Here is a 14240-nt window from a genome sequence, read left to right on the forward strand (position 1 = left end):
ATCTTCGGTAAACATAGACCCCGGATCTTCAGTCATCTCTATGAAATTACAGAACGGCTTTCTCTCATTTACATTATCTCTACAGTAGTTCTTGCTCTCTCTCTGTCTCAACTTTCACACATTGCATCTCTGTTTGTTTGTTTTTTTACGCCTCAGAGTGCAATATACAACATGTACTGTCAAGAATATTGGGGGGTGGGGGGGGAGGATTCATAGAGCAAAACTCATACCACGAATGTATAATTTACTTGATGCACACTTTAGATTGCATTGGAACACAGACAGATTTTCACACATTTGATTACAGATTTCCTAATCAACCTTTCGAAGGTACAATATCTACAACAGCTTTTCATTCAGGGAGACTTAATTCTTGAGAGGTACGGTGGTACAGAGCTCTTGAGAGGTACGGTGGTACAAAACTCTGTAAAACTATACCAGGCATTAAATGAAAGAAAAATAGAAAGAAAGAAAATTTGATTTGTTGAGGGAGACAAAGTGAAGAAACTCGCATACACTATACCAGGCATTATACAAAATAGGCCCGTTCACAAACAACGAAAATCGAAATTTCAATCGCCATCCAAATTTCGATTTTTTTTTCGACCGTTCATACACAGGGAAAAATCGCACTTCGCAGCAAGGAAAGAACGATCAGTGGCCAAACTGCGCATGCGCGAATCTTGCATGACCGAAGACTGACCCCGCAGTCCCAATAGAGTTTCGCACGCGCTGCGAACGATGGGACTAAAAATACCGATTTCCGAATCTCGATCGCGCTCACACACGGGTAATTCCATGAAGTTGGGGCACAAAGTGTTACATTTTAGCATAACTCAATACTAATTATGCTTTACATATATTCTTTATAGGCTTTACATTTGTATTGAGACCATACACTTTCCTGGAAATTTTGTGCCATTCAGACTCAATTTTGATGAAGTAATTTTAAAAAAATGTAACGGTGTCCTGTAGCATCGTGACGTGTCCAGGTACATGTAGCATCGTGATAGTTAAAATCTGGTCCTAAAAGACAAATTAATGCAATTAGCTTGACCAAAATTTGATATAATATGCATAATTACTAGATTAGTCAGATAGCTAAATATCTTAACTCTATTTTTCACAGTTTTACTTTTACAAGAAAATTACACAATGTGTCACTATGCTACACGGTGTCCACCAAATGTAACAAAAAAGGACACCTTGTAGCATCGTGATACATTGTGTAATTTTCTTTTAAAATTAAAACTGTGTACAGGAAATTTGAGATATTTAGCTATCTGACTAATCTAGTAAATATGCATATTGCATCAAATCTTGGTCAAGCTAATTGCCATAATTTGTCTCTTAGGACCAAATGTTAAAATTTCACGATGCTACATGGACACGTCACGATGCTACAGGACACCGTAACATATTGTTTAATAACTTCATCAAAATTGAGTCTGAATGGCACAAAATTTCCAGGAAAATGTGTGGCCTCAATGCAAATGTAAAGCCTACAAACAATAAATGTATAGCATAATTAATATTGACTTATGCTGAAATGTATTTTTCAAATATCACGATGCTACATGGACACTGCCCCAACTTCATGGAATTACCCACACACGACGCTTGGCAAAATAATCGCGATTATTCTGAAAAATCGCACTAATAGTGCGAGTTGGATCGCGATAAGGATCGCGGTAATTAGTGAGATTTTTCTGTCCACACTGGAAAAAATTTCGAAATTTTGATCGCGATAAGAAAATCGATTTTTAAATCGCACTTTTTCCCTTGTGTGTGAACGGGCCTAATATCTGCATAAGGTATACTGTGTACTTCGTAAAATGTAGGATGCAATGCCACCTTTTTCTGAAACCTCAATGTGCCAGCTATACACGTGAAAGTGATGAAATGTGCTTGCAGTGACAATGATAGTCACACTATTTTAATTTCCATGATTCCATCAGAGAATTTAATCCCTATTTTGGGGGCATGTTAGGCCATAATTGGACACACAGCTGCTTATCAACATTTGTATAAACTGACTATTCGATTCGATTCTTTCTTCATGCATGAAATACAAAAGTGTCATTTTAATGAACATTGACTGTGTGAAGTTTGATGACTAAAAGTACTGTATGTGTGTGTACTGAGCAGATCTACTTTCTTCCAGCATGCATGCATTGCCTCATAAAAAACATCACAATATGCAAAGAAATCAACAATTCCTAACAAAACGAAAGTTCAACTGTGATTATACAGTGATAAATAGATTAATACCAACCACATTTATTTAAAGTGTGCAGGCAGTTTCATTATCTTAATTTTTCATGTTGCATTCTTGTCTACCTTGAGCATGGCACAGCAATTTTTGCAGTTCTCTAAAATAGTAGCGTGTAGGTCATGCTACAAAATACATTTCAATTTAAACTTGTAACAGACTCGATTAAGATGAGAGATGTAAATTCACTCCCAGTGATTCTTTGAAACAAAATGATGGGTAAATTTTGCCACAACGTCAAAAACGTGCACTACTGAATAAAATGATTGAAATCAGCAGGAGACCAAGCATACAAGTATAATACCGATGTAGAGGACATGCAGTCTGCACAATGGAGATGTGCAAAGAGACGTGAGATGTTTGATAATGAATTCCAGATCCGAACACTTTTCGACCCGATTGCGATTCTAGGCGGCACATTGATTGAGCAGGCAGCCAAATAGATGGAAGGGGGGGGGGGGATGGGGGGGGGGGAGGTCGTACACAGCAGGAGATATTGCAGAGGAAAGAAAATTTTTGCACTTGGCAGAAAAGTCTGGTGGAGTAATTATGGACAACAGGCGAGCGCCAAGCTTACTGTTCTCCTATCCTCCATGTGCTGGGATAAATTCATATACAGTGTACACATGTACTCCATCCCACTTTCAGACTGCATCGGTTAATAGAAGGCCTACGTGTATGCATCACCATTTCGATTCACATCCTGTGATTTTCTTTGGTCTGAAATCATTTTGCTTTGTTTTGGCTTGTTTTGTTCTGTTTTCCATTGAATTTTCACACAGATAATATCCCAATTCGTCGCTTGAGAATGATCAGGCATTATAAGTTGTTTTTCCTCTGGTGATTCAATGGGGAGATTCATGTCAACAAAGTCTTTTTCTTTAACACAATTTCATACAGAGTGTATAATGCATGATGACCATGGGTTGAGGGGGGAGGGGGACTGGGAATTGGTAGGAGGCACTATTATTCTCTGTACTATGAAACAAACTGAAAAAAAAAAAAGAATATTCACTGGCATTATTTTTTTTTTTTAATTTGGAGTAAAGTGCGGTATAATTTGTTTGTTTGTTTGTTTGTTTGTTTTTTTAAGAAGTGGGCAATTCCATAAATTTGTCAACCAGAGGGTCAATTTTTCAAAATGAAATTATCAGCACAAATTATATATCATTTTGATGGGAATTGTTTAAACTGTTCAAAAATGTAAATTAGAAATGCACTTAACCAAGGTCAAGGTCACAGGAGTGATCTCAATGACGCCATTTAACAACTGCTCTGGAACCACTTTTATAATCCACTATTTCATTTGATATTTTTTGTGAAGGAAAAGAAAACTTTTCAACTCACTACATCATTAAATATGAAGGTAATGAATCACTTTTTCCATATCCATAGGGTAGAGAATGTGAAAGTGACAATTTATGTTGTCTTCTTTACTCTTATTTTATGCATTATTTCAATGTACGTCCGAAACAAAAAAACACCTTTTTTTAATCTTACATAAAAACTTGAATGCTAGTAAACTACAAAATCTCAGTGCAAAGCAAGTTTTTGTTGCTTTTCAAATGTGTAACTTTAGAATTTTGTAATTATCTCTAATTAATGAAAAAATATGTGTTCGGACGTACACTTTTTTATGTACGTCCGAAACAACTTTTATGTACGCCCGAAACACTTTTCATGTTGACTTCTTACTGTGCTCTGGAACCCATTGAAAACAATCCTATTGAGCTTAAATGTTTAAGGAATACATTTCTGTGTCTAATCCTCTTGTATAAGTAGGTCTATAATTAATATTCAATAAAATTTTAATTATTTATTAAATAAACAAATTCTGTCCATGTATGTGTGCACATAAACAAGTTAGGCTGAATGGAAAGCGTGGTTTGAAGTTGATACTGTGGAATGTATGAACACCACCAACAGTAGGGAATGGTCATATATCAAAATTCTGAGTTCTAACATTGTTTAGGCAATGTATCTTTACAAGGACAGATATTGATTACTTGCTTACTTGTGGGACATAGAGCAGAGAAGGTGGCTTGTTGTATGAAATACCCTCCTATTTTGGCCAAGACTGAGTATTTCAGCTTCTTATCACCTTGTGTTCACATTGCAATACTACAATGTAGTTTCCTACCATTTTTGTCAGCTGGTGTTTACAATCCTAATCTTGTAACTTAAAGTTATCATCTGCATCTTCATGCATTTTGATTACAGATTAATGGACACGCAGCCTGCAATTTAGACAACAATATGATATACATCGTTACGACCTAAGACCTCATAGACATAGTTGTTCAATTCACTTCGGTTAGTTCCTAAACCTTTTGTCAATTTTCTTGACAAAGCTATGATGTATACATCCTGTCTTCTTTCAAAATCGGTTTCATGGTCTACTGTATCTATGTCATATCATATTTTTTTAATTTAATGATTTAATTCAATGCTGCACACTGGCACTGGTCCGATGGTCTCCAGGACAAGTAAAAATTACTGTCGGACCAATAATTTTTTAAAGGAATGAACCAGTAAAAGATGGAAAAACTGGGTACCTACTGGTCTGACAGACCAGTCCAACCAGTAGAAAAAATGGGTTAGTGTGCAGCCCTGTCTAATTTGTGATTTACCTTCATGCGCTTTAACCATTCATTTGAAAATTACAGACTGATGTTGCTGCCGAAGGAGTACTGGAGCAGGTCATGCCATAAAAATGGTTATTATAGTGTTAGTGATTTATAATAATAAGTATTTCAGAGTGAATAAGATTTTTCCATGAAATAAATTATGCAACAAAAGTACACTGCATAGAGCCCATTGTTTAGCAGGTACTCAATAACATTTCACTCAATCTAATATTCTATATAAAAAACATCAAAAGGCCTTTGATTACCAGAATATTCCAAGCCTAATGCAAAACTGTCCCATTATATGTTACTTTCTTCATACATTTTGTACATTACCATGCATGTTTCTGTGAGCTTGTCTCACAAAAAGGAACCCATAATGTTTAAATTACGCTGAATGTTGTGTTTAATACATAAATCACTCATAAATTGAATGTGACCATGCAATTTTTGCTTTGCTCATTTCATTGTAAGTTCAGAGAGTCTTGAGAACAGAGTAAAAATTCATGTAAAATGTTCTGGTCCAATACATGTACTTACTGTTGAATCAACATAAAGTAATCAGCAAATGGTTTCTTTTATTTTTTTTTCCATATTTGTAAAGGTCGTTGTTTACTAACTGCAATATGCTTTAATATAGACTAGGGTTTAATTCTAATATTGGCAAAACAGGCCTATTTTTTACTCTTATTTCCCATTTAAGATGGCAAAATCAAATAGCTTTGACTTGCACATGAACAATATCCATTGTGTTAGGATTACTCTACTGTTGTCTGTAAAAAATATATTGTTTTGCCACCATGGTATACATAGTACATATAACAGATATCTAGTCAGTATGTTACAAACAGTTATTGGCTACTTCATGTAAATCTTTTGATTTTCCACAAGTTTTATTTTTCTTTCTGTTTGTAAATAAATGCATCTGGTACAGTACTTCGTTAATTGACCGTACATTATTTTGTACCTTTATCACATTGTGAAAAAAAAAAATAAACAGAAATATAATGTGTCTATAGTTAATATAGTAATTGGTTACCTACAGATTGCAACACATGTGTTTCTGTTGTTCTGGCCAGTAAGTTTTTAGGCTGTATTTTGTGTTATAATCACAAAGTTTGATATTAGAATTCTGGTTCTGTAATACAAGTACATATATACATGATGTACTTATCATGCCTGAATAGTATTAAGGCAGCTGATAATGCACAGACCCTATGTATACAGTATTTTTCATGTTCTGAAGAGGTTCTATTCATTTACACTGGTAATGCTGACATGATAGACAAGTGCTATCATCTGAGAAGGGCCTAGGATGAATAATAGTTATGTAACAAATTTCTTTTTGCATTTATTATAAGTGTTGTTGAGGGTGTACATAGTGTACGTCCGAAACGGCGGTCGTGTACGTCCGAAACTGTACGTCCGAAACAAAAAACAAACATAATAATTTCCATGTTAATTGTTTAAATTGCTAATTCTTTTTACATTTCTACATCATTTCACATCTACTTTAACTGATATGATGTGAATTTTTAGAAAAATATTGCATACTTCACAGAACTTTGTGACTGAACTTATGAAGTCAGAAAATTCACTTTTTCTGTGTACGTCCGAACACATGCTATTTTTTAATCATTCCAAGGTCACCGAGGTCTTGACATAATTTTTTCATAGTTAATTGTTTTCTACTAACCACTTGTCATATCATGGCCAGAAAAAAGTTTCATATTCTCAGTCTTTGTGTGTTTGGCAGCTTATTAATGTGTTCAAAATGTACGTCCGAATTTATGGAATTGCCCAAGTGTCAGGTTGCAACAGTTTCTGTTTTTAATATAAAAAAAAAAAAAAAAAAAAAAAAAAAAAAAAACTAGTTTATACTATGCAGTAGCTAGTGTTACGGAAGAGAATTTTAAGGATTTTTTTTTTTTAATTAAAAGTGATTACACAATATTTCTTGAACCATATACGTTACACGTACCTACATGTATGTGTATTGGTCAGAAAATGTAGCCAAAAAAAGAAGAAAGAAAACTAAATTATTATAATAATTTGCTGATGCCATGTTGATGCCATGCTGAAGAATTCTCAGAGTATTGACGAGATATCTCAAAGTTCAGCACTGGGTATGCCATGAAACTTGTTAGTGTGAAAGGGGTATCAGAGTGGCACCAACCCCAGGATGAACCCATCACTCCAAGCCACAGGCTCATTGAGATGTCTCCCACAGCTTGGGGGACTCGTGATGTTTGCTTTTATATGTACATCTCAATCATACCCTGTCTTTTGCCTCTTCCTTCTCTTCAGCATCTTCACATCTCTTCTGGAAGTGAATGTCATTCTTCTTTTCCTTCTTCTTCTTCTTCTTCTTCTTTTGAACTCCTTCTTTCTCTTCTTCTTCTCTTTCTTGATCACAAAACAAACCCAATATCATTGGACTTTACTTAAATGACATCCAGACATTCTTATTTTTAGTCTATAGATATTAATATTTTTGTTCTGTCTACTCAGTCTATTTCTTTGCTATTCTTATTACAATCATTTAATCATTTCTACTATCACAAATGTTATCACTATCATCCCCTAGTCTTCCTCTGCATTCCTTTTTTAAAATTTTCTCTTTTAGTTTGTATGCTTCATCTCCTTCTTTTTCTCCTTTCTTCTTCTTTCTTGTCCCTCTTCTTATTTAAAGCAGATTCTTCTTCCCCCTCCTCTTCTAAAATTTCTCATTTCAATTCCTACTCAACTTCTAAAATTAGCAATAACCAAGGGCGGATCCAGGAATTTTGTAAAGGGGGAGGGGGGTACTAATATTTCTGGTGCCATTTCTTTTGTATTTCTTTTGTGTTTAATGAAAAAATAAAGGGGAGGGGGCATGCCCTGGCTGCGCCCTCCTCTGGATCTGCCACTAAAATGACTTTGACAGGACTGCTCATCGGGACATGGTATTCATGGTTCAAGTTCCAAACCCACATTTAAGCCTATGCACATGTACCACATAATATGTAAATTTTTGACAATGTGCAACCTTGTAATATACAAGTTACGCTTTGTATGTACCAGGCCGAAGAATGCATCTAGCCAGAGCTGCATTACAGTAGATCAAACTGCCCTAATGTCGGTCAAATGACGGTGACGTGCCATTCATTATAAGCTGCAGGAGAGGATCAAATCCGAGTTGACAAAGAATCCCTTAAAACCCAATCTACTTTACCGATATATTAGTATCATTGGTTGTCATTACCACTGTCCTGTGTGTTTCTGCTGTGATACCATGCAGCTTTATGCTATCAAGAATGCACACAATACTAGGCCTGAACTAGAGTGCCAATTTTGGTTTAATACAGTAGTGTCATTACCGTTTTGACATCACTGATTATGACTATACTCATCACCTAAAAATTTATTCTGATGATTCCATTTTAAAAGTGTCTGACTAGCACATTTAATATTTAAACAACTACTGGTTTACACACGTATACTTAGCGAATAGCGTCCTTTTTACCCAGTTAATCTTTCCTGTCAAGTGTTGCATTACGCAGTGAAAATCCATCCCCCAAAAATGTCACTCATATTGTTATCTTTTATAGTATGAGTTTTGCCTTTCATTGTATTATGAAAGCACTGCACAATGTTTAAAGTATATCATGACAGTGGAACATAATACCCCTCTGCTTGTTTAATGATGGAGGCAAATTCAAATTTAAAAAGGGGGACAACAGCTTTATTCTACATATTCGGCACTTCAATAGTCTGATGAAAAAAAATGAATTAACACATGAAGTCACACAGTGAAATGCCTGGTCCCACACATGCTAATGATATCTGTGTTGTATGAAAGTTTGAAGCATTCTCATCTGCATCGTACAGCAAAGCATAAAACATTCACAATGTTCAATTTACTATTGTAAATCCATGATAATCCTCTCTATTCGATTCTATCATCATTTAGTTTACCTATTAAATCATTCTTTTAGACATTAGAGGAATTTTAATAGCGTGTACATGTAGTAACTGCATTTGTACATACGGTATATGAATAAATAGCATGTTGTTGTTTTTTGTTTTGCACTTTATTTTATAATACTGTATTTACCCCATCCCCTTGGAAAAAAAAAAAAGATAAAAATTCCCCTTACAAGCATGTCCCTCCCATTGAAACTATATGTATTCCAGTAGTAAAGTGGGGATGGTCATTCACCAAAGACAGCATCTAATACGGTAGCTCAAGTGATGTCTACTACACTGTAAAATGGGGTATCATCTACTCATTAAATCCATTCTGTGCAATTTTTGCATTTTGGTAATGAACCAAACCTGTACTGCACACCACACTGTTTACATCCATGGTCTTTCCATTACATTTTGCACAATGTATAGAATGCATTGTGTCACTATCTATTTCCCTCAGTGATTTATCATACTGTACAGGAGAGCAATGATGTTTATTCACAGCACACAGCTGGAGAAATGGAGGTGTAGTCTTTGCTCCAGCCACATTATATTTTATAGTAATTTTTCAGCCTTTGGATGAAAGATGCCGCTCAAAAATCCAATGAGATTACAGACTGAGAACAATACTATGCACAACTGGTCACTGATTATCTCATATTTTGGAGTTGGTCACATTCTACAGTATACAGTGTATCATGCCATACAATGTACAAACTTGTAGCTTGGCTGGAAGCTATAAAAACCAAAAGCTACGAAATGGAAATTACAATTCTCAAGGGACTGATATAAAGTAAGTGAAACCACACAATCTAATGCACATTTCATCCAGATTGTATCTTTAAGTTTTACACCAGTCCTATAGATGATCATACTCTAAAATGACTTTCACAGGTCCCTCAAAATGCCTATTAAAACTGATATCAAATAATTGTTTGTTTATTGTACTGTATGTGCTGTATAAAGTATGTTGATATTTTTGCCTGATTATCATTTTCTATAAATCTATTTTTTCCACAGAGCCGATCAAAGGTATCCGCAGGTTTTATTATTCATTCTCGCCAAGAATATTGGAAAATACACAGTACACAGAAATAAACCTGTTGAAGACGAGTCCCGAGTACACTCAGGCAGGTGTCTATGGGAAATGTGTGTTCAACATGTAGAAAAATAAAGTCAGCCTGTCCTCAACACTTGGGTTAATGTACAGAGTGTACATTGTACCACACACAATTTTTTGCATTCATGCTTCATCTATTGATAATTTGAGATTTGATTCAGCATTTTACAAACACTACAGGTTCAGAAATACAAGATTCTTTCCTTGGAAAAAATACATGCATCATTTGTTGTCACAGAATTGTTCTTCACCCGTTTGTGTATTATACATGTACCTACAAAATTGTAGTAAGACTGCATACTAGTAGTTAATGTTGTCGGGTTTTTTTTTCCCCTTTTTTCATGTGAGGCAAAAGCATTTATACTTCCAAGTCCATGTATTGTATCTCAGATCAATCCACAGAGCCATGGTTCACTTCATTTGATTCATATTTCGCTGGTGGGCATACATGTACGTAGTGTACAGTGTACATGTAGATCGTGTCTGGGTGCGAAATCAAATCAGCTACAAATAGTCTTGTGCTTTCTCTCTATCTCTTTCTCTCTCTCTTTTTTTATCGCACACCCAATACCGGACATTTCTCATGTAATTTTGGTAATCAATCTAAATTTGAGACAGCCCCAAACCAAGGATGACTACAGAATTCTAAGGTAGGATATGGCATATAAAACTCACTGTAACAACTCATCAAAGTTTAAATGAAGTGTGGTCTCTTTTGAAGTCACTGAATTTGCTATTATAGTGTTTTCCTGTTTGTGGGTATTGTTTGTCTTTTTTATGATTTGTTCTTTCCTTTGTTTATAAAAATGCATTTTGTAGACAATCTTGTTTTGTTTTGTTTTGCTTTGTTTGGAAGGTATGACAAAAAAATGTTCAATGAAGAAAGAGGTCACATACAATGTAATCTCACCAAAAAATATCTTGACTTCTCTATCTGGAATACATCTTGCACATTGTAGCACAAAGGAAACATAATTTTAATAGGTGATCCGAGTATCCTCTCGGATCACCTTCTGCATCTGTACGGATTCTTTCTTCTTCTTCTTCTTCTTCTTCTTCTTCTTCTTCTTCTCCTTCTTCTTCATTCTTTATTTCTCCCCAAAAGTTGTGCAGAGGTTAGCTCAGAAAGTGCTATGCCTATGAAGTTCAAACTTATACCATGTATTTTCATGTCCAAAAGACGACAGATCTAGTTTTCAAAAGGTTTTATATGAGATTCAGGTACAGTTACAATTACGTACATGTATGTGTAGTGTAGTTGTATCGATATTGAGCAACGTACAATGTACAGTGTACGTATCCTATCGTGACTTGTAATGACATCACTTTTGTGTCTGTGTGAAATGAATATGAAAAGTGTGATGTACATACAGTGTACAGCTGTAACTGCTTCAGTTCCAGGGCAAAAGTAGTATGTTCTCACTTGAAATATTAGTAATTACATCACAGTTTCAACAGTGTAGATAATGACTAGCAATTTTGCATTGCAGACAATTTTTCTCAATTAAGAATTTAACGGAATTGCTGTTGTTATTATTACTGGACTCCTAGATAAGAATCATTGCATGATCAAGGCTCTCTACCCCTACAGTGTACGTACATTGTACGTCAGGTGGTTTGTACTGTACCCTGTACACGTATAGTATTGACACATGTATTAAAATACAACCTGTACGTAGAATCCACAATCCAGAGTTAAACAGTTCAGTCCTCATGATCTCCAATACTCTAAATCATGCTATAATCGCGGAATGATTTTTTTCGCAAATTGGGGCCGACTGCCTTTTTTACAGCATAAACTTTTCGCGAATTGCCACTGGCATTCAATGCAAGGCTAGACAAACAAGGACTGTTCATGTGCATTTTAATTTCGCAACGAAATTAAAATGCACATGAACAGTCCTTGTTTTTCCAGTATCAGGTGACCATGAAAGCATTTCACTAACGTTATTTAAAAATGCTCAGCTTAAGTAACAACATGTGTAAAAATGTTGTTAAATACAAATTGTACAAATACGTCAGACTGTTTTATGCTATGGTTTTGTAAAAACAATCTAATTCCAGTGATCCGTATCACACCTCTCCATGATGGTAAGGCTGTTAAAAGTGAGTGAAGCAGGTGAAAACCATAATTCACAGACCACATTAACCCAGTAATTGAGCACTGTGTATTATATCCCTCATTCCACTATTGACTATGTTTGTGCTTCTGAACTCCTGTGAATTAATTTCTCTTTTCTTCACATCAAACTGGAAAAAAACAATCATAGAGATTGGGGGGGGGGGGTGGGAAGGTAAAAAAGCTTACATCTCACAAGCCATTCAATCAAACAGCACATCCAACAATCTATCAAACTGCCTGGAACTTCTCACTTTTATCTCTGAATCACAATATACAAGTGGTACTTTAAAACAAACAAACAAACAAACAAACAAACAAATGCCATCAACAAATAGATCGACTCTGTAGGAATGCCTGTCAATTATTGATTGCTGAGTATTAATCAAGCTGTAAAAGAATCATGAGGCACTCTATAGAAATTACATACAGGTACTGATACACTGTAAATCTATCTTGGTACTGCTCATTCATTTTCGTTTTTTGTGTTTTTGTACAAAGTTGTCTACGAAGTACTTGTGTGCACGTTATACAGTAGGCCTATGTGTGTTTTATGTTTCTCGGCATTATACACTTTGTCCAAATTGTATTTGGAGTACTGAGTAAAAGACTGTGTAAAAAAAAGAAGAAAAGCAATCAGAATATCTGATCTGTGACTGTGCACGCATTACGTCCTCTGTGGTCTCATGGTGTAGACATGTACACGTACACTGTGTATAACATGAAAATCAAATCATCCCCAACATTTTGTGTGTGTTTGCGTACAGTATACATATGGTGTGTGTGTGCACTGCTGTGTATCTAATGCCTCTGTGTGTCAGCATGCTGTAAGCTTCTTCTGTACACAATGCTGTGAAGAACATGTATTGGTGGGTGTCCTGGTGATGTTTTAATACCATTTTTGCATTATTTGCAAGTTTGAGGAATTTGCAAAAACACACAAGGGTCATATCTTTGTGATCTTTGTGTAGAATTTGGTAGGGGGTCTTCTCTATACAGTGGACTCCCGTTATAACGAAGTCCTCGGGACCGGCTATTTTCTTTCGTTATATCGAAATTTCGTTATAACCGAATGAATAAACAATAAAAATACATAGAGTTGACAATGTTGTGGCCCTAAATTTTACTTCGTTGTAACCGGAATTTCGTTATAACCGTGTTCGTTATAACGGGAGTGCACTGTATTACAAGGCACAAGCACTGAATTCAGCAAACTTACTTCCAGTCGTACACCGTGTCGAAGGTGAAGGACTTCTTGGGTTCTCCCGGGGTACCCTTCGGGTTCCGCACCTCCACCACGCCCCTCTTGGTGTCCATCTCCACTACCCTCTCGAAGCCCTGCCCCTTCTCCTTGTCGTTCAGGGGTCGACATCGGATGATGACCTTCACCGTCTCGGCATTCTTTTTCGACTGCAAGAGAGACGGAATGGAGTACCAAAGTGTGACATAATTTGTTGCCATGGAAACCAGATCTAAACAACCTCATTCTAATAGCCTCAATATACACCGAACTGAACTGTCAAAGGCTGCACACAAAAATTCACCTCCTACAAAAAAATAATTTTTGTACACCTGTGTGCTACAATGACCCTTTACTAATCACTATACGCATTACCTACATGTAGAAGCAAGTGAATGTTTTCGTAACAAAGAAGAACTTGATATGCACAGCATCTTGGTCACCAAAATCAACAGTCACACACAAGAGCACTTTCCACCATCCAAAAATGGCCACTGAATGGACAACATTTCTAAACAACCAACATTGATCCAAGCTCTGCAGGAGGAATGGACAGGACTTCCCCAGGACTACGCCAGACAGCTTGTCCAGAGCATGCATCAGAGATGCCTGGAATGTGTCCAGGCAGGAGGAGGACCCTACACATGATTGAAATTGATGTTTGTGACTGCTTTTTTCGTCTTGTGACACTGATTTTTGCGTAAAACTTGTAAGGCTCATTCTGTTACATTTTGTGACTTTTGATTCAGTGACCAAGATGCTGTGCGTGCCATTTTTTCCTTTGTAATAAAGATAATCACTTGCTACCGTATCTGGTATGTGATTACGAATGGATATTGCAGCATACCTACGTAGAAAAATTGTTTATTTCTAGAGGATGAATTTTTGTGTGCGGCCTTTGACAGAAGTGG

The 14240-nt window shown here is 36.0% G+C and overlaps 1 protein-coding gene across 1 annotated transcript in view; it reads right to left on the reverse strand.

The window, feature by feature from the left end:
- LOC140246798 (kinesin-II 95 kDa subunit-like) overlaps positions 1 to 14240 on the reverse strand; it is a 39532-nt gene that overhangs the window by 14728 nt on the left and 10564 nt on the right. Inside the window, exon 2 of the mRNA XM_072326129.1 lies at positions 13309 to 13499. Coding sequence (XP_072182230.1) covers positions 13309 to 13499 — 191 coding nt within the window. The remainder of the gene's footprint in view (positions 1 to 13308; positions 13500 to 14240) is intronic.

Source organism: Diadema setosum, chromosome 3, assembly GCF_964275005.1.
Source record: "Diadema setosum chromosome 3, eeDiaSeto1, whole genome shotgun sequence".
NCBI lineage: Eukaryota > Metazoa > Echinodermata > Echinoidea > Diadematoida > Diadematidae > Diadema > Diadema setosum.